Raw genomic sequence first — 22836 nt, 5'->3', positions numbered from 1 at the left:
GCTAGGCTGAGGAGTGTGTGCAATTCCGTCTTTAATGCTCCAACTCAGAGCAGATCCAGCACTAGTTCCTTTAGAAGAGCAAGCAGACCTTGTCGACACTGAATTGTGCTCACTCTCTGGGACGTGCACCTCACAATGGGAGGCTGCGTGCAGTCTTTGCTCAGGAGTAGTGCTCATGGAGATCAGGATTTGGCCAATTTAAACTAGAAAATCAAAGTAAAACTTTGTTTCCACTCATTGCTCCAATGGTAGCATATCCATGTAGGAAAAGAGTCCAAAAGGAAACTCCAGCAAATGGGCTGTGTCTGCTTAGGGGGCTAGAATCTTTAAAGCACTGCCCAACAGAGCTGGACACGGATAACTATGGCAGGCCTGTGTTGTAACCACTGCTCTCACTCATATTTAAAGCCTCACCGATGTCAAGAAACGAGTGAGCCGTCACCTTCAGCCTGATCCATAGCAGTGTATGGGCCATGGATCTGTCTGAGTTGTGCACGAAAAGTTAGAGGATCAAAGGGCATTTTGGCAGAGTTGAGACCATGCTGATATCTATTTTTCTGCCCGGAGCTCTGTGGGCAGCAGCAATGAGGAAGGACAAAAGTGTGAAGTTTGGTGGTGAACCCACCTGAACGGGTGAAATTTCACAAGGGAGAAAGTAGTAACTTTCTGTTCAGTTCTGCTTTCCTGGGACCTGTTCAGGCCCCTGCCCAGCAAGGAGGGAGCCTCTTATGCTGGTTGATCAGCGGGGTTCTTAGGTGGCCGTGTCTGGACGATGGGGGGAATGGTTGGTGCCTGGCCTGGCTGTGTGAGATTCTGAAGCAAGCAATGCTCCTTAGTGGACGGGATCAGGTGCCTCCTCTGAACTCTACCTGTGCCCCAGGGAACGTTCCTAAAATCCAGTTAAAAAAGCTTGCCAGGCAGCGCTGGAGGCTAGCTCTGAAAGGAGGAGAAACAGGTAGTGCGTGAGGGCCAAGGCGAGGCCGAGAGTCAAGCACAATTTGCAGGCTACGGAAGGCACGCTGTCAATAGGTGTCTGTTAACGGACTCCCCTCTCTCTCCTAGGCTCAGCTTGAACACTAGAGAGGTGGATGTACTGATTTACTAGCGCTGAACAAATGACTGTAAAGATAAACCGATTCCTTTTCGCCACGTTCTCCTTGCTCCTTTCCCATTTGCTACCCAGTAAATCATTATTCAAGAATGGTGACTCAGGCCATGATAAACAGGGTCATTAAGTATGTAGTCTAGAATAGTGGGACCTGGCTGCAGACGGTGGCCAAGACACTGATCTTCTTTTCCTGTGTTCAAACTGGAGCAGAATGTCAGCATCCACAGCGCCTCTCTCAGGCATTGTTTCACACCCACAGACCTTTGCCCCCACCTTTGCACCCGTTGCTAATTGTGGCCATGTCTATTTAATGAGCTGAGTTGTGGGTGCTACAGTTAGCTAGGAAACTAGCTTCAAATATTTGTGCCTGAACAAATGGAAGCCAACCCTGGAATTCTCTCCTTATCGGCTAATGGGAGCCTTTGCAACTGTTGGGCGGGAGGTTGATCGTTTGTCAGGTAAAACCTCAGCTGAGGCAGATTTCCAACAGCGACAAGAGGAGTCTCTCTGCTGTCCCAGGCAGGAGAGAGCAGCTGGGTCCTACACATGACCTGCTAATGGAAACAGCTGCCTTTATGCCAAATGCCTAGAGAAGGAGGAGAAGGCTCTTTCTGTGCATCTCCTGCCACCCAGCTGCTCAATGGAAAGGGGAGCTGTGAGCAATGTTGGAATAGTTTGTACCATCTTCCTACAGGTGGGTACCTGCTCATGCCCTGAACTCTTTATCAGGGCTCTTAGTCATTCAATGGGGCGTGCAGCCCTGAGAAGGAACAGGCTATGCTACCCTACTCGAGGGTACATGTTCTTTGGATGGTACTTTTTTATATTGCTCCTGGCATTTCATGGGGAAAGCCCTGATGTCCTCCGCCTTCATCACTAGTGCATGGTAGGTGACTTTCTGACCTACACCTGCTTGCTTCCCTTTTCCTCCATCTTCCCTTCCCCTCTGTGGTGGCTTTCCAGAACACCTCTCTCCATCCTGCAACACCCAATGGCCAGTAAGCACAAACATCGGAGAGTTTCCTGGTACATAAAGGGAAGGAGTGACTTATAAGCCTGTCATGGTAATGTCTCCCCTAGAGATCTCCCTGCAGTTACCAGTGGGCATGGGATATAGAAGCATCTGAGCAGCAGGTGGTGATGTTATCCTGTTCGTGCAGCGTAACTGCTGCACCCAAGGGAGGCTAGAAAGAGACAGGCTTCCACCATTAACTCGGACTCCTCTTGTTTTGGGTTTAAATCAGCCCCTTCTAAGTCTACACTGAAGTTGAGAGGGTCCTAGAATCCCCCAGCTCCATTTCAGCCTCCCCATACCCTCACTGTCTTCTGCCAGGGAGACAAAGGTCTGAGCCCCTCAGATGGATGGTGCTGTAGCCGTGCAAACATCATGATAGTAATAACAACAGGCTACAACCTCACCTGTGGTCTGGATTGTCATCGGTTTAGTGCAATGCTCGCTATGCCCTCTGGGACAGTAACAATGGGATCTGCACATCAGTGGGGCTCGTTCCCCCAGGGCTGCTGTACATCCTGACATTAAAAGGGTACTGACCTGGGCATCAATAATCTTCTGTTTGGAATCCACTGCCGCCTGCATTTCTGCATGATCTTTCTTTAATTCCTCCTCGACCGACATCAATCTGGCAAGAGAACCCAGAAGCAAACATTTAGCTTCTGAGAAGCAGAGAGTCTAGCTGCTGTTATTAAACAGTACATTCTGCTGCTGCAAGGAGCTCGCCTGGGAGACCAAAATCACCTCTCTGTGCCCAGAACAAGTAGAGCATGGGCAGCAGCGGTAACCTCGTCCCTCCCGCTGCCAGCCTGCCCTGGCCCTGCCTGGAAGGACAGACTGGCCCATTCCAGCTCCTTGGCTGCTCTTGCTGAGACTGCTGGCTGCGTGGTGGGTTTTGTGATAGGGACACCTGTCTATTAGAAACTATGCTCAGATCCACCAATGCCCAGCACCCAGCCAGCAGCTGGGAATGACTCTGGCTTACCCCTGGCCATTGCAGGTTCGCTGTGAGTGCTGGCCTGAAGCACAAAGGCATCAGGCACCCTGTTAGAAAGCCATGGAGCCCGCCAGGCCAGCACTAGTCAAAGTGCAGTGCTAGTTCCCCTGCTCGTCCTTCATCCCTTTCATGCTCATTTCAGTTCTTCAACTTGCAGAGTGGGTCAGCCCTGCACAGCTCTCTGGTGACCTAGGAGGCTGCCCTAAGAGGGGGGTGAGATTGCTCTGATCACCTGTTTGTGGGATCCAACACCCTGAAAGGCAGTGCCCCTCTGTAGAGAGCATCCAGGTGCAGGAGTCCGTTAATTACACGTGCTAGGATCTATACCGGCTCTGTCACCTCCAGCCACCACGCCATTAGTCTAGTAGACTTTTAAATCAGTCTCCTGGGATGAATGATACAGATTATTTCTTCCCTTACTCCTTGACAGCAGAGGAGGCAAAGGGTTGATTTACATCTCGAAAGCTCAGAGCGAGGGGTGAAACAGCAGGCCAAACCAATGGGAAGCTCTCACATCGTATCCCCTGCCTTCAGGGAGCACAAAAACCGGTTTTTTCACATGACATTGCCGGCATTCGCACACACAGCAGCCCACTTTCAGGGAACGTGGAATTTCTGCAGTTAAGATCAGAATAGGGGTGGGGCTGTGGAAAATGGCTGGCCCTGAGAGGCTTGTTGGTTAAAAAACAAACCAACCAAAACTCTCTGCTCCAATCGTTCAAAACCCTGCTGTTTGCTGTCTGACTGTTAAACTACTCTAGACATGAGCAAGCAAAGGATGAGGTGGGAAGGGAGGGAGCTTTAGAGCAGCTGATTTAGGAGAGCAGCTTAAAAGAAAGGAACGGGTCTAGCTTGGCTAAAGACGATGACATTGGGCCATAACAGCCTATATGTATGTAAACACCATAGAGGCAGAGGGTTACTTGGGATGCCAGCTCGGAGTAATGACATGGAGAGGAACACTCAGACCTTCCTGACAGTGAGAGATGTCTGCTGGAGACAATCTCCCAAGGGGAGAGGCAGAAGCCCCATTGCTTTGGGTATAGAAAACAGGACAAAATAATATACTGAAAGGGAAAATCCTACCCTGAGCCCAGAGAGCTGGGCTGGGTTCAGAGGTCTCAACCATCTCTGAATTCTACCATTCCATGAACCAAGCAAATCTATGGATTCCGTCACTCCGAGCTTTAAAAGAGACAGGTGCCCCTCCAAAGGGGCAGAGGGTCGTTGGAGTGAAATAGCTGATGTTTGCAAACCTGAAGTTGGAAAGCACATGGGAGCGGGTGAGGGCCCCTCCATTTCCAGCTAGATCCCAGGAAATGAAAAACAGTGAAAAGCTAAAAGTTGCCCAGACTTGCCTGCACCTCAGAAGAAGTTTGATTCTCTTGTAGCTTGGGGTCAGTGCTGAGTTCAGAACTACTTTCCCTCTCAGCCCAAGAAACACAGATTGATTGAAAATGTAGTGCTTTGGTGACTGTGTATTTTGCATACAACAGTGTAACGCCACTGATGCCCACGGGTTATGCTAAGGGTTAATCTGGCCCAGTGTCTGAAGTGCTTCAGAGCTGACAGTGCTATGTAAATACCAAAATACTTTTACAGCCCTGCACCAGGAGCTACATTCAGATAGCCCAAGCCCCTGGAAGCTTAGAGAGTTTTGATTCAGCCCATTACTGAGAGAGGAGCTAGCTGGAAATTTCACACCTGGTTCCAGATTTAGCCTGTAGACCCACAACCCGCTCTGAATTTGAAGGTTTCCTGGATCCATAGATTCTAAGGCCAGAAGTGACCATTGTGATCACCTCGTCAGACACAGGCCATAGAACATCCCCCAATACTTCCTAGAGCAGATCTATTAGAAAACCAGCCAATCCTGATTTAGAGTGTCACCGATGGAGAACCCACCATGACCCCGGCAGACTTGTTCCAACAGGCAATTACTTCACCATTAAAAATGTACGTCTTATTTCCAGTCTAAAAGAAGGCACAAATTTCCAGGTGGCTGGATCCATCCCGGATTCACACCCTTCACTACTGGGCACAGGGCCAGTTGTTCATCTTTGGACCTTAAAGGCCTTGGGCACTGCACCACTCCTGCACGTGAGATGGGACTATATGACGAGAGGTTTCAGGGCACCATTTCCAGGATATCCTGTTGCCAGGCTCGGATGTGGCCATTTTGAGAGTGTAACAAATAGTGTTAGACAGCACTGTCCATCCTAAAGCACTCTGCAATCTACAGCTAGAGACGCCACACTCCCGCTACGACTAGGGCGACAGAGGGCAGCGGACAGTGGCCCATAGTGTACTGCACACCAGTGCCAGGAGAGGAATTACGGCAAAGAACGTTTAGCAGGGACTGTCGTGTTGTTGTGTGCCTGTGCAGCACCTAGCACAATGGAGTTCTGCTCCATCACAAGGGCTCCTAGTTGCTACAAACAGTAATTACGCTCTACTCTTACAATCCCCCACCCCTATAATCTTGACTGTTCACACAGATTGAACATATTCACTATGTGGTAGGCCTTCCTCTAAAGGCTCATCAATAGAGGATAACAACCTACTGTTGCAACCAGCTAACAGAAGGTTATTCCTTGCTTAAGAGGTAGAGCGCTGTGCTGAAGACTTGTGATGAACCTTGTTTGTAAGATTTCATTTGAGACACCCACACAATGACCTGCCTTCATTTCGCTACCTCAGAAGAGTTAAACTGGCCCTCATGGGTTCCAGGAAAGCTTGCTGCTCCCCTTCAACTGAGCTACAGCATCCTGCTTGCTTACAGCTAATGCGGGGTGGGGCTAGAGTTAAAACACAATGAGGTACTAGTGGCTGCCCATTGCTTTAATGTGTAGTTTCTATCACAACTAAATGTATCCATTTTATTAACAATGACATAAACCAGCTTCTGTTCCAGACTCATTGTTTCCTTTATTAACACAATCCCTAATTATTTTTGGGGGGTGGAAGGGAGCTAAAGCTCCCAGTTGTCTACATGCAGCTACCTCCTTGCTACAATCATTTAGATGTTGGGGTTTTGCTCTCTCTCTCCGCCCCCCACCATACCTGCTGATGATCCCCTTCATCTGGATCTCTTTATCTTCCTGCTGTCTGCGGAGCCGCTCCTCGCTCTCCTCCAGCCTGGCCTGGTACTCCAGCATCAGTTTCTGGGTTGTCTCCTCCTGGCATTTGAACCTGTTTTCATACTCCTCCAGCTTCTTGTTGGAGATGCGGAGCTTGTCCTGCAGCACCACCAGGTCCTGCTGGTACTGCAGCATTTAAGGAGAAAGCACAAGGCATTTTTATTGCTAGGGCTTTTCCCTCACCAAGACTCTCCAGTAACCCAGCCATGACCGTCTCCTCGCATTAGACTAGCTGCAAACCCGCATAGGAGCAACCCTGAATAGCTGCTCAAAACCTTCTCCTCTTCCATCTTCTCCTCCAGACTGCACGAGGAGTGGGGCTGCCCTTCTGCTGGGATGACAGGTCACTAGCAGGTGCAGAGAATGGTTGGTTAGCATAGTTTGGAACTTAAAATGAGGATGCAAGTTAGCTCAACTGACTGGCAAATGTATGCGGGCAGCTGCTCAAGCTGAACAGCAGTGCAGGGTTAGACACAGCCAGGTGAGGCAGCACTGGTGGGGTTCTGGCTTCAGGCATCTGCTCGTCAGGTCTGTGTAAATCAAGGGGTGACACTGTGAATTCTGCACACGCTTGCATCTGAATCCAGTCAGTTGGCATTCTAGGAAAAGCTGCCTTCCTATGGGTTCATACGGCCTGAGTTTAGGGACAACATTTGAGACCTGACTGTCTGGAAGTGAAAGCCTTGCAGGCCAAGCAACAGCTCATTCATAGCGATCCCTGCCTGACTGGGCACTGGGGCAGCTACAGCCTTGGAGCTCACAGCACGTGTAGTCAAAGGACAGTGAAAATGCTCATCAAGGAGCCACTCTTCCAAGCCTAGGGCCAAACCCAGCATGAATCCGGCACCGATCCCACTAAATCCAGGCCACGCTACAGGAGCAGGGGCTGGGCTGGGTTTTGGTGGGATGTGCTTAGTTCCGGAATGTGTTACATTTTGTTACCCAGCTGGGTTTTCTGCACAGATGCACCCAGCTTGGAGACCTTTTCAAAAGGAGCGAACCCAGCCCCGGGGGGCTACGTGGAGCTGAAGCTATGGCGGGCATCACCATTAAACACAGCTGGACCCCAGGGTGACCGAGAACAGCGGAGACCACGCTGATCACGTGAGCTCAGCGAGTAGCACTTTCGATGCTGAATGGTTATTTGCTTTTTTAAAGGACGCGTCGAAGCATTGCAATGAAAGATGCTGGTCTGGCCACCCTGGAGACTGACGGTCTCAGCACAGGCAGCGCCAATGCAAGATTCATCACACTGGCCTCCATCAAAGCACCTCTCTGCAGCCAATTCAATCATCCTCCATGGAGACTGCCCCCGTTGCCAGCTGCTGGCGGGGTAGGTCTTGTGAGGCTGATACCTGTCCGCTGTGGCCATCAAGCTCAGTGCACATGGGCCATCACGCAGCCAGCAAATGATAACCACATTTGGTCACATACCACGGGAGTTACTCTAATTGGGCCCAAACACTCCTATGGGATTTGCTCTAATAAACAACCATCAGATGCCCCCACAGGGCACGGATGCCCCATTGTCTATGGCCAAGCTTTTATTAATGTGCATTTTCCCTAGGAAGCTGGTGCTTTTGAAGCCAAACACATGGCTTAGAGCCAACTCCCACTGAAGTCAGTGGGAGTTGGATTGAGCTCAGAGCAAGGGCTCGCACTGGGCATGACTGATCGGAGACCGTCAGTTGTACACCAGTGCAGTTTTAGATGATCAGTGCAGAAAACTGACTTTTGCTTAACCCACAGGGTCAGAATTTCAACCCAGGGCTCAATGGGAGAGGAGTTAGTGCATGAAGCCAAGACTCCACCTACTGTGCTTTTCATGTAAAAAAAAAAAACAAAACTGGAAAGTTTTTGGTAAAATAAAAGTAAATAGTGGCAGACTCACAGAAAACGAATGAACAAGTTCAAAACATGGGGGATTTTTTTTACTCAGTAACATTGTATTGAGCTGTGGTAGCTCAGCATTCGGTACAACTTACTTAGACAAAGGAAAACTCCAGTGTACAAATGTGCAATAGAGAAGAGATTTTTACTTCGGAAGGAGTGACTTTTCTCAATTGCTTAAAAGAGCCCTCGTTCTAACAAATTACCAACGATTAATAAGCAAACAGGAACCTGCCATTTTGATGAGCTGTTAAAGGAGTTTGAGACATTGTAAATACCTGACTAAATGCAGAAGACTTTCAAATCTGAGCTAAGGCAACTTATCGAGTATATTACTGGTTATAATAAATGAAGAGGGCTCTGGTTGCTTTTGATATTGATTTAGTAAATAGTGGCTACATAGCTGTTTATGTAACCTTTTGTTTTAAAACCTAAATGAACAGAAGGTACTCGACAATAGCTCTGCAAGTCTCCTGCCTCTGCTAAGCATTCAAACGGCAGGCTGCATTTGTGTTCCAATGTACACCCTCACACAGGGCCTCCTTCTGGGGACCGTTAGTAGAATGGCAGCTCTCTCGGAGTGGGAGACGCGAGCCCCATTCACTGATTGGAGATGGCAAGGGCCAGATTCTAGCTGTGTCAATCAGTGCATCTCCACTGATGGCAAATTGCTACAGTCATTTCCATTGGCTGAGAAGCGACTACAACCGCGACCCACACAGCTAGGAATTCATGAGGCTGAATACTTTTGTGAGCAGCTGAAGTATTCGAATGATGGCAGGCAGAGATGGGAAAGCCCTAGTAGATCCTTCGGCTATGGCAGAAGACAGCTGTGACAAATCACTGTGGTTTTCCTTTAATCAGGTTTTTACAGAGTCCCTGAGACAACATGGTTCACGCATACCACCTGGTGAAGCGGGGGAGACACCAACGCCCAGACAGTGCACAGAGTGGAGTCACTCAAACACAGAGAGATTCAATACCTACCCTACACTTAAAATAGGAGCAGCGTAAGGAAGCTCCAGGGATAGCAGGAGAAGCCTCAGGAGAGCGTGGGAGTCGCTCCTGTCTCTAGAACACTTGTCTCATTGTTGGTTACCATTCAAGTCTTACAGTAATGGGGAGAGAGATTATGCTAATGAAGAACTTTAATGCCAGTGACTGATATGACAACAAAGTAACAAAGGATGCTGCATGGGAATGAGACACCAGGCTCTGGTGGGGTTTGCGTTTTGATATTTTGGCAGGGAGCAGGATTTATTGAAATACTGTCAGACCTCGTAATCCTGATGTGGTCTGTCTCTACCCAGGCGGGGTACATGCTGGGGGAGATCCTGCAGCATCCTGTCCCTCCCTCAGCCTGTGGGTGAAAACATGGTGGAGATCTCTCTGGCAGGGCAGAAAGCCAGTGCCAGAAGCTGCAGAGAGTGGAATTCACTTGAGAGGCCATCTGTTAAAAGATGAGCCAAGGTTGCCACAGAGTCGGTTTGGTGAGAAGGAGTTTAGTGACTACCACTGGGGAAGTGGCACACGGAGTCTGCTAACTGGGGTACCTTCTGCCTTGTCAGAGTAGTTTGCAGGTGTAAATTAGAGCATAAGCCTTCCAAGGCCTGGTTCCTCACTCACGTTACTCTGCTGCCCAGCTCTCTTGCAGCAACTACACCAGCCATACTGATCTCCCGTGCTCCATGCTACACCCCAGTGAGCACCGGTTTCACTGGTGACCACTTTTGAGACCCCTGCTGGACTCTGTGCTAATTACAAGGATTCTACTCTACTCTCATTTAGCAGTCGAGATTTTTATAGCCTAAAAATGAAGGCGGCTAGCTGGCTGACCTTTCCCCACACCAGATGCTTTCCTCCGCCCATTTCTTTTCATGTTATAAAAATGCCAAAATGGGGGAAAATCCACTAATAAACTGGGGTAAACTCTTAAAAACTACCCAGGGACTTTTTTTCTTTTATTTGAAAGGTGGGAGATTTCTCCTTGTGCGTCTCAGTCCCTGCCCGACGAAGGCTTTGGCATGTCACTCAAGTTTAACAGATGACAGCCCAGAGAATGCTGCAGCACCAGAGAAATTAGACAGAGAAAGTCAGTGTTACAAAACTAGAAACATCCCTGTCCCTCAGAATAATACACGGAGGACTAGCGCTCCAAGTTTCAGGTGATAATGAATGGCTAATGGGAGGAAGAATTAGCATTTGTGAGCTCTACTACCAAAGTGTCTGGCTGCTGGGAGAGCTTCTTGCAAATTAAAAAGAAAAAGATCCCCCCCCTTCCCCAGTGTATGTGATTTGCACTCTGACTGGTCTTGTTGTGCTGGGCATGAAGCTGCTGGTGTCACCAACGGGCTAACCCGTCCCAGACAAAAGTGATGTAATCCTGGTCAGATATGACATAAGCTCTTTGCTTTTCCCTAGTGCCTGATGAAACCTTCCCCTAGTGATCTGGTTTGAGTTGCAGTATCTTCCGCAAACTCTGACTGTAAAATCTTGATTTCTAGCTCCACTCGCTCAGCAGGCACGCTGGTCTCCTCCTCAGACTGGGCTGGGAGCTGGGGAACCCAGCCAATCCATCACTCTTCCGACAGCGAGGGCCGAGTAGTGCTGAGCAAATAATGGACTTAGTGGCCGAATGGAAAAAGCTGAAAAAATCTGGTTCATTTCAAACCAAAACTGAATCTTTTTGGGTGGTTTTTCTTGCCGAAACAAAAAAAAAAGTCCACAACCCAAATTTTCATTCGAGTCACACAAAATGTTTCGAATGACGATTCAACTCAATGTTTCATTTGGAGAAGATTGTTGCGAAATGAGAGAGAGACAAGGTGGGGGAGGGAATATCTTTTATTGGACCAACTTCGGGGAGGGAGGGGGAAGAAACATTCAAGCTTACACAGAGCTCTTCCTCTTCTTGATCTGAAGCAGAGCTCTGTGAAGCTCCAAAGCTTCTCTCTCACCAACAGAAGTTGGTCTGATAAAAGAGATTCACCTATCTTGTCTCTCTAATATCCTGGGACCAACATGCCTCCACCAACGCTGCTTACAACAGTTTTGAAATGAAACCTCCAGAGAGTTCGTTTAGAAAACGTCAAGGCAAAACATTTTGACACTTGATTTTGTTTTTGGATATTTCTGACATCTCACCTGAAATTCACCAATAGCTTCAGTGCCTGGAAAAAACGCATTTTGTGGTGAATTTACTATTTGCTGAACGTATTTTGTGCAACTCTAATGCGGAGCTACTCCCTGGCGTGGGGTGCTCAGATTTCACACAGCAGCTAGAGGCTGCACCCGCCCTGGGCGCCGGAGGTGCGAGTCCCAGCGCGCGTGGACATTCCCGGGCTCGGTCTCCCCGAGCTAGCGTGCCACCAACCATAGCGTAGCGGTGGTAGGAGAGGCAGCAGCGAGTGGCGGCAGGGGCTCGTCGCTCTGAATACCCCCCCGTGGGTACCCGGCAGATCTGCGCTCAGGACAGCTCGCCTGCGCTGCCACTTGCCGCCGCCCGTGCTACTGTGGCTACACTACTCCTGTCAGCGCGCTAGCTCGATGTACGCCCACTCGAGCTGGGCATCACCCCCCGAGCACAAGACACAGCCTTTGAGACGTTCTTGGAGAGTGACTGGTCTCTGGGCTTGGTTACATGGCCTCAACCTGCAGCAACCTCATTCCAGCCAATGGAGTCACGCCAGCCTAACACTCCTGTAACTGGGATCAGAACCTGGCCCCTCTCCTTGGAATGTGCTAATGGCTTTTGTAAGCCTGAATGCTGGAGCTCATCTTGCCCCACCTCCCCTGAGCAAGCCAGGAGAGCTGCCTGCTACGTCCTGCCTTGTTCATTTCGTTCAGTTCTTTAGTTCACTTGGTAAGCCCTGTTCTCTGCAGTGGGGGAGCAGGGGCACTGACATGCATTGCTTATGCTGGCTCTGCTGTGCCCTGGTGCTCTAGCTTCTCATACTCGCTCCTGTCCCCTCTGTTCCTCTCTTGCCCTGAGAAGAGGGACAACCCAGTTCGTGAAGCCTGAGCAGGATCCCCAGCATTCTGCCCCTGACGTGCGGCAGGGGCACAGTGGGGTTTCTCCCAGGGCTGCTGAGTCCCCTGGAGACCCCGCCTCACCCCGTGCAGCTCAGTTAAATGACGTTTAAGGAAACTCTCTCTAGTTAGACACTTGTTTCAATCCAGTCAGGTTTTACCTTTTCTGCTTGGCTGAGCTCGTCCTTATTCCTGAGCTTATCCCTGTGCTTGGAATCTGGGTCAATGCTTTCATCTTCTAAAAAGTGCATGTTCATATTCAAAAGCCATGCGGCAGTGCGGTCCAGGGCATTGGGGTTCACAGGAGAAGGGGCCTACAATGAAACATACAACCATAACAAAAGAAAAATCGGTAACAAAAATGGATGTGAAGCTAGAGAGCGAGAGAGTTTCCTTCCAACCAAGCCCAAGGCCCCAGTACTGCTCCGATGGAAAGGAATGGATTAGAGCGCCCGAAGGGGTCTGGGAGAGAGCAAGGACACCGCCTGTTAATGCACCTTATTTATTTGAGCTTATTAATGTCAGCTTGCCTTTATAGGCCCAATTCTGCCGCCCTACAAATCCACTGCTGTTAATTGGGCTTCAAAGGGATCCGCTCAAGATCAAGAGGCCCTAGTTCCTGGGCAGCTCTTGCTATTGTCTCATGCCATGTGGCCTGTCAGGGTTCATGCTGTAGACAGACAGGTTGTGTCTGCTCAGCCTCTGGGTAGAGCTGTTGCTTAACTCTTGAGCTCCTCCTCCATTGAGATGCCTCTTCACCTGCTGCGGAGATTTCACTACAGCCACAAACAGATTTACAAAGTGAAATGCGATTTTTGATCACACTGGGGCCTCCTGAAAAATCTACGGTTCTTCCAAGGCAGGTAGTCACACGAGGGACCCTACAACAACAAACCTTGGGGCTCTGCGTTTCTTAATGCTACAATGGCTCAGAGAATGGGATTCTTGTAAGTTTCCTTTCAAGGAGATTGCTCTCTAGCCATCTGCACTACAGAAATGCTACTGTAAGCAGTACTCTTACCATCAGCAAGCTAAAGATACCTGCCCACCTATTGCCCTGGGCAGTGTCTCTGTAAACCCAAAGGCAAACAAAATTGGCTAGAGATTTTCCAACCACATTATAAACTCCAGGAAGTGGATTTCCAGCTATTTTTCCTCCATCACAGCTGGCTACAAATTGTAGTCAATAATGTCTCAGGCTGAACGTTGTGGGTTAGAGTGAATGTGCCAAGAGGATCCAAGCTGAAAACCCAGACATGTCAGAGACTTGTTCACACCTCCAGCTCCCTGGTCCTTTTAGTCAATCACCGGCAGTATCAGCATGAGAGCAGATCCCTCGCTCTGAGCTGGAAAGCCCTGGATGGAGAATTCTTCATAGGAGCATTTGGGGAAAGTCCTCCCAGCTCAAGTCAGATGATTCCATGATGGCTCAGTGGGAATGGAAACAATTACACTGATGTTACTACCCCTCCCCCTCCTGCCCCTCCAAGTAAATCTTGCCTTCTGGATCTCAGACTTTGAACCTGAAGTTTCAAACTCAGCCCTTGGATTATCTCCCTGCCATAGATGGGCCCTTAGCTTCCTGCCTTTTGGGGTGCCTCTGGACTGGGAATTGTGACCATGGCAGGAGCAAAGAATGCAGGTCTCTCAAAAGTGCGTGGCCACAAGTGGTGGAGGAAATTGTCCCTATTGTTCCTTTCAGCCCTGTAGAAGATGTTTGGGGTTTTCCAGCCCCGTGAGCGCTGACAAAATGGGGGTCAACCCTGCATGAATGGTGCCTCCTCCCTCGCTGGGCTTCTTCCTCTGAACATGACCGAAAACCCCGAGCTAAGTGGATTCAAAATTGGATCCACCATGTGAAATAAAATGAGGAAAGAGGCGGTCGGAAGCTCTTCCAATCAGCAGCAGCAAGGGACTCGGGAATCCAAATGACACGGCCACTGAATGGGATGTATTTCCTCTCAAACAGCACTAAGCCCCGTTGAGTGGGATCAAGCAGTTTCATTATGATTGGCGTGGACTGTTACTATACCACTCGAACACACAGATAAAGAGTCAGGAGCGGCATGGCAGGGACTCCTGCTCCCCCGAGGAGAACCTTTTGCGGGGACAGGGAGTGTGAACACAAATTGGCCAGAGCTCTGTGAAGGGTCGTCACACATTCATTCCACTCAGCATAACAACTCTGGAGCAGCCCACATTCCCGAACAGGCCCCCAAGTGCTTTGCCAACCTCTCTGCCTTCCCCACATAACGAGTATCAATCCTTGTTATATAAATGCTGCTATATGCCCAGCTTGCTAATGCCTACGCCGACAGACGGCTCCGCTGTCCACAGCTGATTGACAAAATGTCTTTTAATGGCCAGCGCTGGTAAAGGGCTCTGTAGAGTCCTTGAAAAAGAAGAGTAATTATGCACACCTGTCTGTCTCTTGCTTTCAAGTGGGCTGCCTCCGGGGAGCTGTTCCACTCTTTCTGGATTGAGATGGAGGGGATAGTCGTTAGCTAGCCACATCTTTTTTCGGGGTGGTTTTTTGTTTTTTTTAAAAGAAATCTTCATTTGAAGTATCATAAATCCTCGGTGTGTTTCTTTCCCTATGGGATTAGTTCTGAAAAAAAAAAAAGTGCTAGGAAAACTATTTCCACATGCCAGCCAAACGGGATGTGTCCCAGGCATGGGGACAAAACAGAGTGACCTGCTACTTTTATTATCAGGGCTACATGCAGTGAAATTCACCCCCAGGCAAAGGTGGACTTCAACTGGCGCACAGTCTTTGTGCACAGGAGGGAATTTCAGTGTTGCTGATTTTGCTGGAATGACGGCTCTTTCCCCTTTTTTCCACCCCTCCCTTTGCTTCCCCTCCCCAAAAATGCATCCATGGGAGATTCTAAAAGGCAAAACTAACAGGATTGGGAGTGTCCAGTCGCACCACGTCCCCAGCGAAACAGCAGCAGGACGGAACCTCTTCCTGAGCGGAGATCAGGTCCTGATCCGAGTCCGTGAGATGGAACTTGACTGACTGTGGCATGGGATGAGCAGTTGGCACGTGCAGGCAAAGCAGTGAGAGGATGGTGGAGCGGAATGGAGGAGAGGCTCTAACCCCATCGCTGCCTGCAGCCCCGAGGCAGTCGCACTCTAGCAGAGGAAACGGACGCAGCAAACTCCGAGAGCAAAAATGTAAACGTCACCTTTTCAGGATGGGCTCTGTCTCAGGCCAGGCTTCGGGCAGGAGCCAACGCATGGCCCCCCACATGGGCCAATGCGGCCTTGCACTGACTCAGCGGCTTGGAGCCAGCCCCACCTCCCCATCCTGTTGCCAGACTGGAAGGGGAGGAAAGTCATGGCCTAAGCTCCCAATTCCCTCCAACCTTTTGGGGCCTGATCCCCACCCACATCCCTTCCACCCACAAGGCCAGCTTTGCTCGGTATGACCTCCTGGCACTAACCTGTTTGTGCATGGTGCGTGGCTTCATCTCCGGACTGTCGCCCTTAGAGGAGGAGGACTGCTGCCGGAGGCGGGCCCCGCTGCCCGGCCAGTCGGGTGAGGAGGACATCATGCTCCCGCTGGAAGGTCTCTGGTACTGAACCGTGTTCAGCAGCGAGGGTGGCGTCCTGCCCCTGGTGACCGGCGGCGGGGGAGGTGGCGGTTGGTCTATCCGCCTCTGGGGGCCGGCGCTGTTCTGCCGGGGCATGGTGGGCTGGCCACCTTTTTCTGTCAGAGAGAGCTGCCGGCGGGCCAGCTCCCCCGTCCGCCGGGTGAAGTCCTCGCTCCCAGCAGGGTTGACGAAGCCATGCTTGTTGGCCGTCAGCTCTTCGCTGTTGCTGTGGGAGCTCAGGGAGCTGTGGCACTCAGAGCCAGAGTCCCCCAAGCCCCGGGGGGACAGCGGGAGCCCGGCCGCCATCTGGTACACCGGGTTCTGGAACGATAAAGGTGCTAAAAGCTGGGGCCTGCCAGGCGCGCTCTCAGCACTGGGCGTGGTGGGGGTCTGGCCTACCCTGCGCACCGTGGCCATGCCAGTCACGTTGTTCTGCTGAGTTCGTGCGGTCCATATGCCCTGTAACTGCCCGACAGACGACTGACTGTCATTGAGGGAATCCGCGGCCCCGGGTGCATTTGCCCCACTGTCCAAAATCCGATTGTCCTGCAAGTCCACCATGGACAAACTCTTGCTGCCATTGGACATCTGCACATCAGGCTCATTGGCCTCCGAGTAGCTGGAGCTTCGGGCGGGCGAGGGCTGAGCCCCAGCAGACCTTGTGACAAAAAACAAGTCCTTGTTTTCAGGGGTCGGAGACGGTAACCGTGTGAAATCTATCAGACTGCGGGGACATAAATGCATAAAGGGAGGGGAGAGGAGAAGAAGAAAGAAGAGCTGTGAATGCTACACTGCAGCAGGCAAAAGTAATCAGCAAAATGAAAGTAGCAGAAAAATCAATATAGCCCAGCAGTGTACAGCTAAGCAAACAAGCCAACCCCCCAGGACGCATGTGAGGGGGGGTGCAAAACTTGGTCACAGCACTGTTCCCCTGGGAAGAATGGATCAGGGCTAGAGCTGAGCAGAAAATAGAGATTCTGTGCTGGGAAACGTTGAGAGATTAAAAGCGGTCCAGATTGATGGCAAAAAGCCAAAATTTCATGGAAAAAAATTGGTGCAATGTTTCCTTTCAATTTTTTGATTTTGACTTCTTTTAAATTATCATGTAATTTACATTTCAAAATGAAAAGTTGTTAAGAACGGACAAACAGGAACTTTTCATTTTGAAAATGTCAAAACAGGATGTTTTACTAATTTCAAAACTTGTTTTTTCTGAAAACATTTTGAGCCAGGAAATCTGCTGACATTGGCCTTTTCCTGCCAAACATGTTTGGTTTCAACAAATCAGCATTTTCTGATGAAAGAATGTTTAGTGGAAAAATTCCTGGCCAGCTCTCATCAGATCCTCTCTGTCAAGAAGAGGCAGTGAGGTTGGATGTGTCAGTGCACTGTGTGTGTGTGTGTAAGCGTGTGAATGCACAGACACACATGTACATGAGGGAGGGGTGTGGGGTTGGGGATGGATGGGTGTTATATGTGTATGAGCGAATGAGAGTGTCTGCATGGGCATGTTGTATTTGGGAGTGGCTGAGAGGTCTGGGAAGATGGGTCTACTTGTGTGAGTGAGAGGCATCGTCCCGATGTGATCCTTGGATGCTTTGTATCACCAGTTACAACCATGCTGACCAATACTGTCTCATTGTTTCCTTGTGCTCCCCTGTCTGTCTGCATCTGTCTGCTGTCTCTTGTCTTATCCTGAGATTGTAAACTCTTTGCACAAGGATCATCTTTTGGTTCTGTTTGTACAGCGCATAGCACAGTGGGGTCCTAGGCACTAGGATAATACAAATAAAAAAACCCAGCAATAATGACGATAATAACTAGCACCAACATTGACTGCTGCTTTCCAAGCAAAGGCAGAGGCCTCGTCACCCATTCCTCCTACAGTAAACTGCCAGAGTTGTACACTATTGATTTCCGGTGGATAAGGCAAGGGCTTTGCAGTAGTTTCATGTGAATACGTCAGATCAAAGATGCTGCATTTACATTTACATAGGAAGTATTTGGGCCAGAGTATTTTGTTCAGAGAAATTCTCCCTTGCACAAAATGTGAAGAGCTTTACCCCATGCAGAGAAGCATTAGAGATGAAAGCTCTGATTACAGAGCAAGTCCGGCTTCCTCTTGCTGGGTCCCTCACTCCTAATTAGATTGTTCAGTAATTTCTAGCTCCCATTTAGAACCTATTTTACTAGTGGAGGCTTTTCATTTGTGTGGGTTCCTGCATCTTCAGCAAATAGGAATAAAACTAGCATTATAACTCTGCAACACGATCCGCTGTTCGACCACCGGGACCGAAATTCCTCAATGAGAAAGCCAAGAAGAGTGTGTTCAGGGACTGGGCCTGTGGGCTATTGCTCAGTGGTTTTACATTTATAATAAAAATTAGGCAGAGCGGGCTGAAAACCCCAATAAGCAAACTACCAAAGGGTGAGTGACTGTTAGGGAAACAACCAGTGATTTGGATCTAAATGTACTCAGCACTGATCCAGTGCTTTACAAGCAGGATGGGCCCAATCCTGCCTATTTGCCACGTACAGAATTCCCACTGAATTTATTGATAAATCCTCCCATCCCGCTGCACTTGCACGTGTGCGTGCGCATACACACACACAGAGTTTTAGGATGGGGCCTTCTCCCATCCTAACACTCACAGGTGGGGAGGAGGAGAGTATTCTATTCCCCAGATTAAGTCTGGCAAACTCCCAGCCACACCTCGCTTTGCCCGGCTCTGCATGCAGCCAGCCGGGTACCCACAGGCTGACACTCACAGAGTATTTGCTATTTCCCTGGTCAATGGCCAGGAGCGTCCGTGAAGATTTCCTCCTGAGGTGATGCTCGCTCTCTTACCCAGATAAGTCATTCTCTATCACCATTTTCTGTAGCCCAGCAGAGATGCTGTTGCCAGCATTTGGAGTTGATGCAGTATGGTCAGCTGTGACGGAGACCTGCACACACGCTGGGTTACTGAGCGCAGCGTTGACGTCCCTCAGAATCCGAGGCAGGGGCCCAAGTTTTGTTACAGTGCCCTGAGGAGAAATGGGGACAGAAACGTTATAGGCTGCTTGCTTGCTACATAAAGAGAACCCTGGCCAGCTGTCCCAGGATCTGCAAAGTCTCTCAAGGAACTCTTTCTTAGCAACATTAGTTTCCTCAGTCGGTCAGCCACGCCTCTTTGTAGTACTAGGGGTACCCCTCCTTAACTCGTGTGTGGATCAACAGAGTCTGTACACAGAAGAAAGCAGGTGTGTGTAAGTCTGGTCCAACCGCTCTTGATGGAGACCCATTAATTAAAAACATTTCTTTTTTAAAGTGAAACTAGCTGAAGTCAGGAGGCAAGTTCTGTTCCTTCCTACTGCACGACACTTGCTGAGACAGAGGTGAGGTCTAGTGCTCTCAGCACAGGACTGGGAACCAGCAGCACCTAAGTTCTGATCCCCCCCGCCTCGGTTTCCCCGCTGGATAAGGGGATAATTATACTTACCTGCCTCATAGGGGAGTTGTGAGGATTAGACAGACAATGTGTGCGAGGCTACAGAAGTGCTAACCACTGCTAGACTACAGAGATCCTGCTACTCAGTTATCCCTTCCTGATAACCAACAGACGTCTTTCTTGTGGATGGTTTGCAAGGAACCGCTGTGTAGTGTGGTGCATGCTAAACTCCCAGTCACTCCCCACAACCCCAGGAAGTGTCTGACTGAGGTGTGAGCCCCCTAGAGCTTGCCCCTCCAGCTCCCCATCTCCCCATGGGTACCTGCTCGAGCTGAGAAATGACCTCCCACAGTAGAGAGTGCAAAGTGGACAATTCCCGGCCCAGGTCGATGTAGCCTTCAAAGCCAGCTGTGTTCGAGATGGTTTCTGGATTGGAAATCTCCAATAGAAATCGCTGCATGTTAGTCCATTCGTGTTCCAGAAACTGATTCATGAAGGACATATACTCCTCTTTGCTGCCAAACCTGCCAAGACAGACACATGAATCTCAGCTAGAACCTGTGAGTAACGGCGCACAAGTAACCAGCTGTAAACAGTGCAGGGAGGAACAGAGCTAATTAGCGCCACGCTGAGCCTTTCTTCCAGCCCTCTGCACCCTTTCCTGTGCCAGGAACCACCGCCATTTGTCCAACTCCTTTGCCTCCCGCTTTGGGGACTGAGATGAAGTGGGGCATTTGACCCAACCCACCCTTCCATACTGATGTGTCTTTGCAATCTAGAAGCAGTCGCTGATCTTGCTGCTTTGAGCCATCTCTGTGCAAATCCAAATCCTGACCGATGCTAAACAAAAGCCTCCCCTGGGTCTACCTATGTCTAGCAAATACCCGGGACCCAACGTTCACGGAAGGGCCTGTCCCTCCAGCAGCTAGCCTGGGATCTGGCCTGATACAGCCACTGGAAGTATTGCTACCAAGACACTGCTAACATGCAGTCCTCTTTCTCCCAATGATCATTGCCCAGCACCTGAATCCCTTCTCCTGCCCTCTGCCGCTCTCTGCGATGTGTGGACTGACAGCCCGTGGCAGAGCTCCTGAATGCTGCCACCGCAGTGCATTAATAATGTCATTTCTAGTAGCCCGTCTGCCACAGTCTCTGCTGTCTGTGTCAGAGACAGCGTCTGTTCCTACGTGTGAAGGCTTGCAAGGCGAGGATGTGTCTGGCATGAGAATGTGCTGGGTGTCAAGCTCCGAATATGCTCACTGAAAGACGAAAGGGAGATAGGACAGGGATGAAGGCTACAGACTGGGCAAAACTCCCACTGACTTCACTGGGGCCAGCGTACGTGTATTTGCATCGGGGTCCAGCAGCCTCAGGACCAGCCCCTCCCCTCCATGTTGTCTGCTTGGCTCATTTGGGATGGTGGAGCCTAAGAAAAATCATCCCCCACGTGGGGCTGTTACTGCCCAGCATCGCATGCAAAAGGGAGAAGGCAGGCAAGACCTCCTGCGGTCAGTGCACTCCTCTACAGAGCTGCTAAGTGCAGTTTAGTTTTCAAAGTGGGAGCAGAAATCTTCAGCCATAGCCCCTTATGCTGGGATCTTGTACGCTCAGTAGGTTCAAGCCTAAGTAGTGGCTGCGAGACCTTGAAAGGCAAAGCCAGGGTACCGCAAGCAGAGGTGTAGGCGGGACCCTTCCCTTGGAACCAAGGTGCCAGTGAGCTAGTAGCGGGTGCTGTACCACTGGAGGTACACGGTTTGGAATAAGACCTCATCTGACCACCTATCGTTTGCTCATCTAAACCCCCCTGGGGGGTGCTCTTTGTAAGAGCACGTTCCATTAATCCCCTCCCTCTTGGCTAACTCCCACGACACCTCACTGAAATCTGGCAATTTCAGGCAAGGTAGCTTTTACTTATTCCGAACCACCGACTGGTGCTACTCTGTTTTGCCCACTCAGAGGTGGTTGCATTTCAGTGGTGGGAAAAGTGACCTCTCTGAATGGTCTGAAAAGTGTAAGTGCTTCGGGTTCTTTGGCTGAGAGGCACTTTGTCATTGTGCTCCAGTTACATTAAGAGCAGGGCCAAGCACCTTCAAACAGTTCCACAAGGGAATTAGGGCCTGATCTGGCTTAAATTCACGTCTTTTGCATCAAGTGGCTTAAACGGAGGTCATAAATGGAATAAATCCGATGGTCTTAGCCAGGTCCCAAGTTCAAAGTCACGTAACAATTTGGCACAATTAGTGGTTTTAACTAGAAACGTACAGACAGGGCAGGTCTAGCCAGGGGAATGCGGAGGGGGAAGTGTGGGGCGACACAAACTGGATTCATGTGTGAGAAAACACTAGCAGGATAACTGACGAGGCTGCAGTTCATATATGGGGAGACTGGCCATCTACACTAGACCTCGCTCCCGCTGGCACTAGCTGCCCGTCATGTTCCTAAGCACTAAGTTAAATTCACCCTCTGAATGCCATTCGTGGACCTGGAACACCAGATCATCGGGGACCTTGGAGCTTCTGTCCAACATTTGCCCATTTCTCTTTTGGAGCCAGTTTATTTTCGTTGGATTCTCTGTGCCACCCCCCGCTCCGCCCCATGTCATCCAGTCTTCGTTCTATGGAAAATGTCTTATTTAAAGCATGACAGATCCCCTTCTACCAGCTGGTACGAGGAGACTTGCTGGGCGAGGAGGTCGGCAGTGACGTTGGCTGCAGGAGAGCTCAGCTCTATTGCTCAGGCTTGAATAATGCCAGCTTAGTTAAAGAGTCTTTCTTGCAAGGTCCAGAAACTTGGAAAACCTTTTAGTTAAGGACGGGTCAGAAAGATGGATACTTTCTGTCACCTAGAGTAACACACTTGTACATCTTATGTCTGTGTCTGGCTGTGGGCATGTGAATTAAATTAGTTTGCAATTCTAAGAAGCTTTTGACTGAGGTTGTCCATTCACATTTCCAAGAGCTCATGGTTCTGTTGTCAGAGCTCAGGATAAGTAGCTCAGAGCTTCCACTGCAGCCAGTGGAAAGATTTTCAGAAATCTCTTCCTTTGTTTCCACCAACCCTCTGGGCTTAGATAGAGATTGACAGCTTCCCCAATTTCTTCCCCCATCCTCCAAGTTCAGAGACGTTCACTTTAATAACTGGGGTGATCCCTGAGCTCAGTTTGAGGGAGCAGATTCCCCCAGAGCTACAGACTTCATAGCCTCTGACAGCATCATTCATTCGGGGTCTGGGCTGTGCAGTGCCTCCACTGGGACTGTGAAGAGTTCACGCACTTCAGTCCCATCCAGCTAGGTAACTGTGGGACAGAATGGTGGATGGCACCTTTCTTACCAACCCTGGTGTACTTCAAAACTGGGCGTTTCAACTTCTGCCCTATCTGCCTCTCCCTGGGTTGAGAATGGGCCGTTCTGCTCAGAAAAGGCCTAGCAGCATGTCGGTTTGGAGAATAAAATGGTCTCTCTCCCAGTCGAGGTATGGCTGGAGGCATTGACCTAGTGGGAACGGGAAAGGCAAGGTGTTTCCCGTGGGGGGAATGTGGAAAACAGAGGAAACAGCAGGCACTTCTGTAAGTCTGTCTGTCTAGAGGGTGGCTGAAGGTAGCAGCAGGGACAAAACTGCCTTTGCTGACTGACT

General features: G+C 49.9%; 1 protein-coding gene across 7 annotated transcripts in view; it reads right to left on the bottom strand.

Moving 5' to 3' along the window:
* DAB2IP (DAB2 interacting protein) overlaps positions 1-22836 on the bottom strand; it is a 323093-nt gene that overhangs the window by 6604 nt on the left and 293653 nt on the right. For 5 of the 7 annotated variants that reach the window (XR_012642104.1, XM_074973725.1, XM_074973722.1 and 2 more), the window contains 6 exons: positions 19526-19727; positions 18621-18799; positions 15623-16496; positions 12338-12490; positions 6181-6383; positions 2661-2748 (listed from right to left, as the gene is read on the bottom strand). Coding sequence is in view for 6 of the 7 variants with exons in the window: in XM_074973725.1 (XP_074829826.1) it covers positions 2661-2748; positions 6181-6383; positions 12338-12490; positions 15623-16496; positions 18621-18799; positions 19526-19727 (1699 nt within the window). In the remaining variant the exon portion in view is untranslated. The remainder of the gene's footprint in view (positions 1-2660; positions 2749-6180; positions 6384-12337; positions 12491-15622; positions 16497-18620; positions 18800-19525; positions 19728-22836) is intronic. The other 2 variants (XM_074973721.1, XM_074973724.1) reach the window with 2 other exon arrangements.

Source organism: Natator depressus, chromosome 16 (genome assembly GCF_965152275.1).
Source record: "Natator depressus isolate rNatDep1 chromosome 16, rNatDep2.hap1, whole genome shotgun sequence".
In the NCBI taxonomy this organism is placed as follows: domain Eukaryota; kingdom Metazoa; phylum Chordata; order Testudines; family Cheloniidae; genus Natator; species Natator depressus.
The sequence above is the reverse complement of the archived record's forward strand: the minus strand, read 5'-3'. Positions and strand labels throughout refer to the sequence as shown.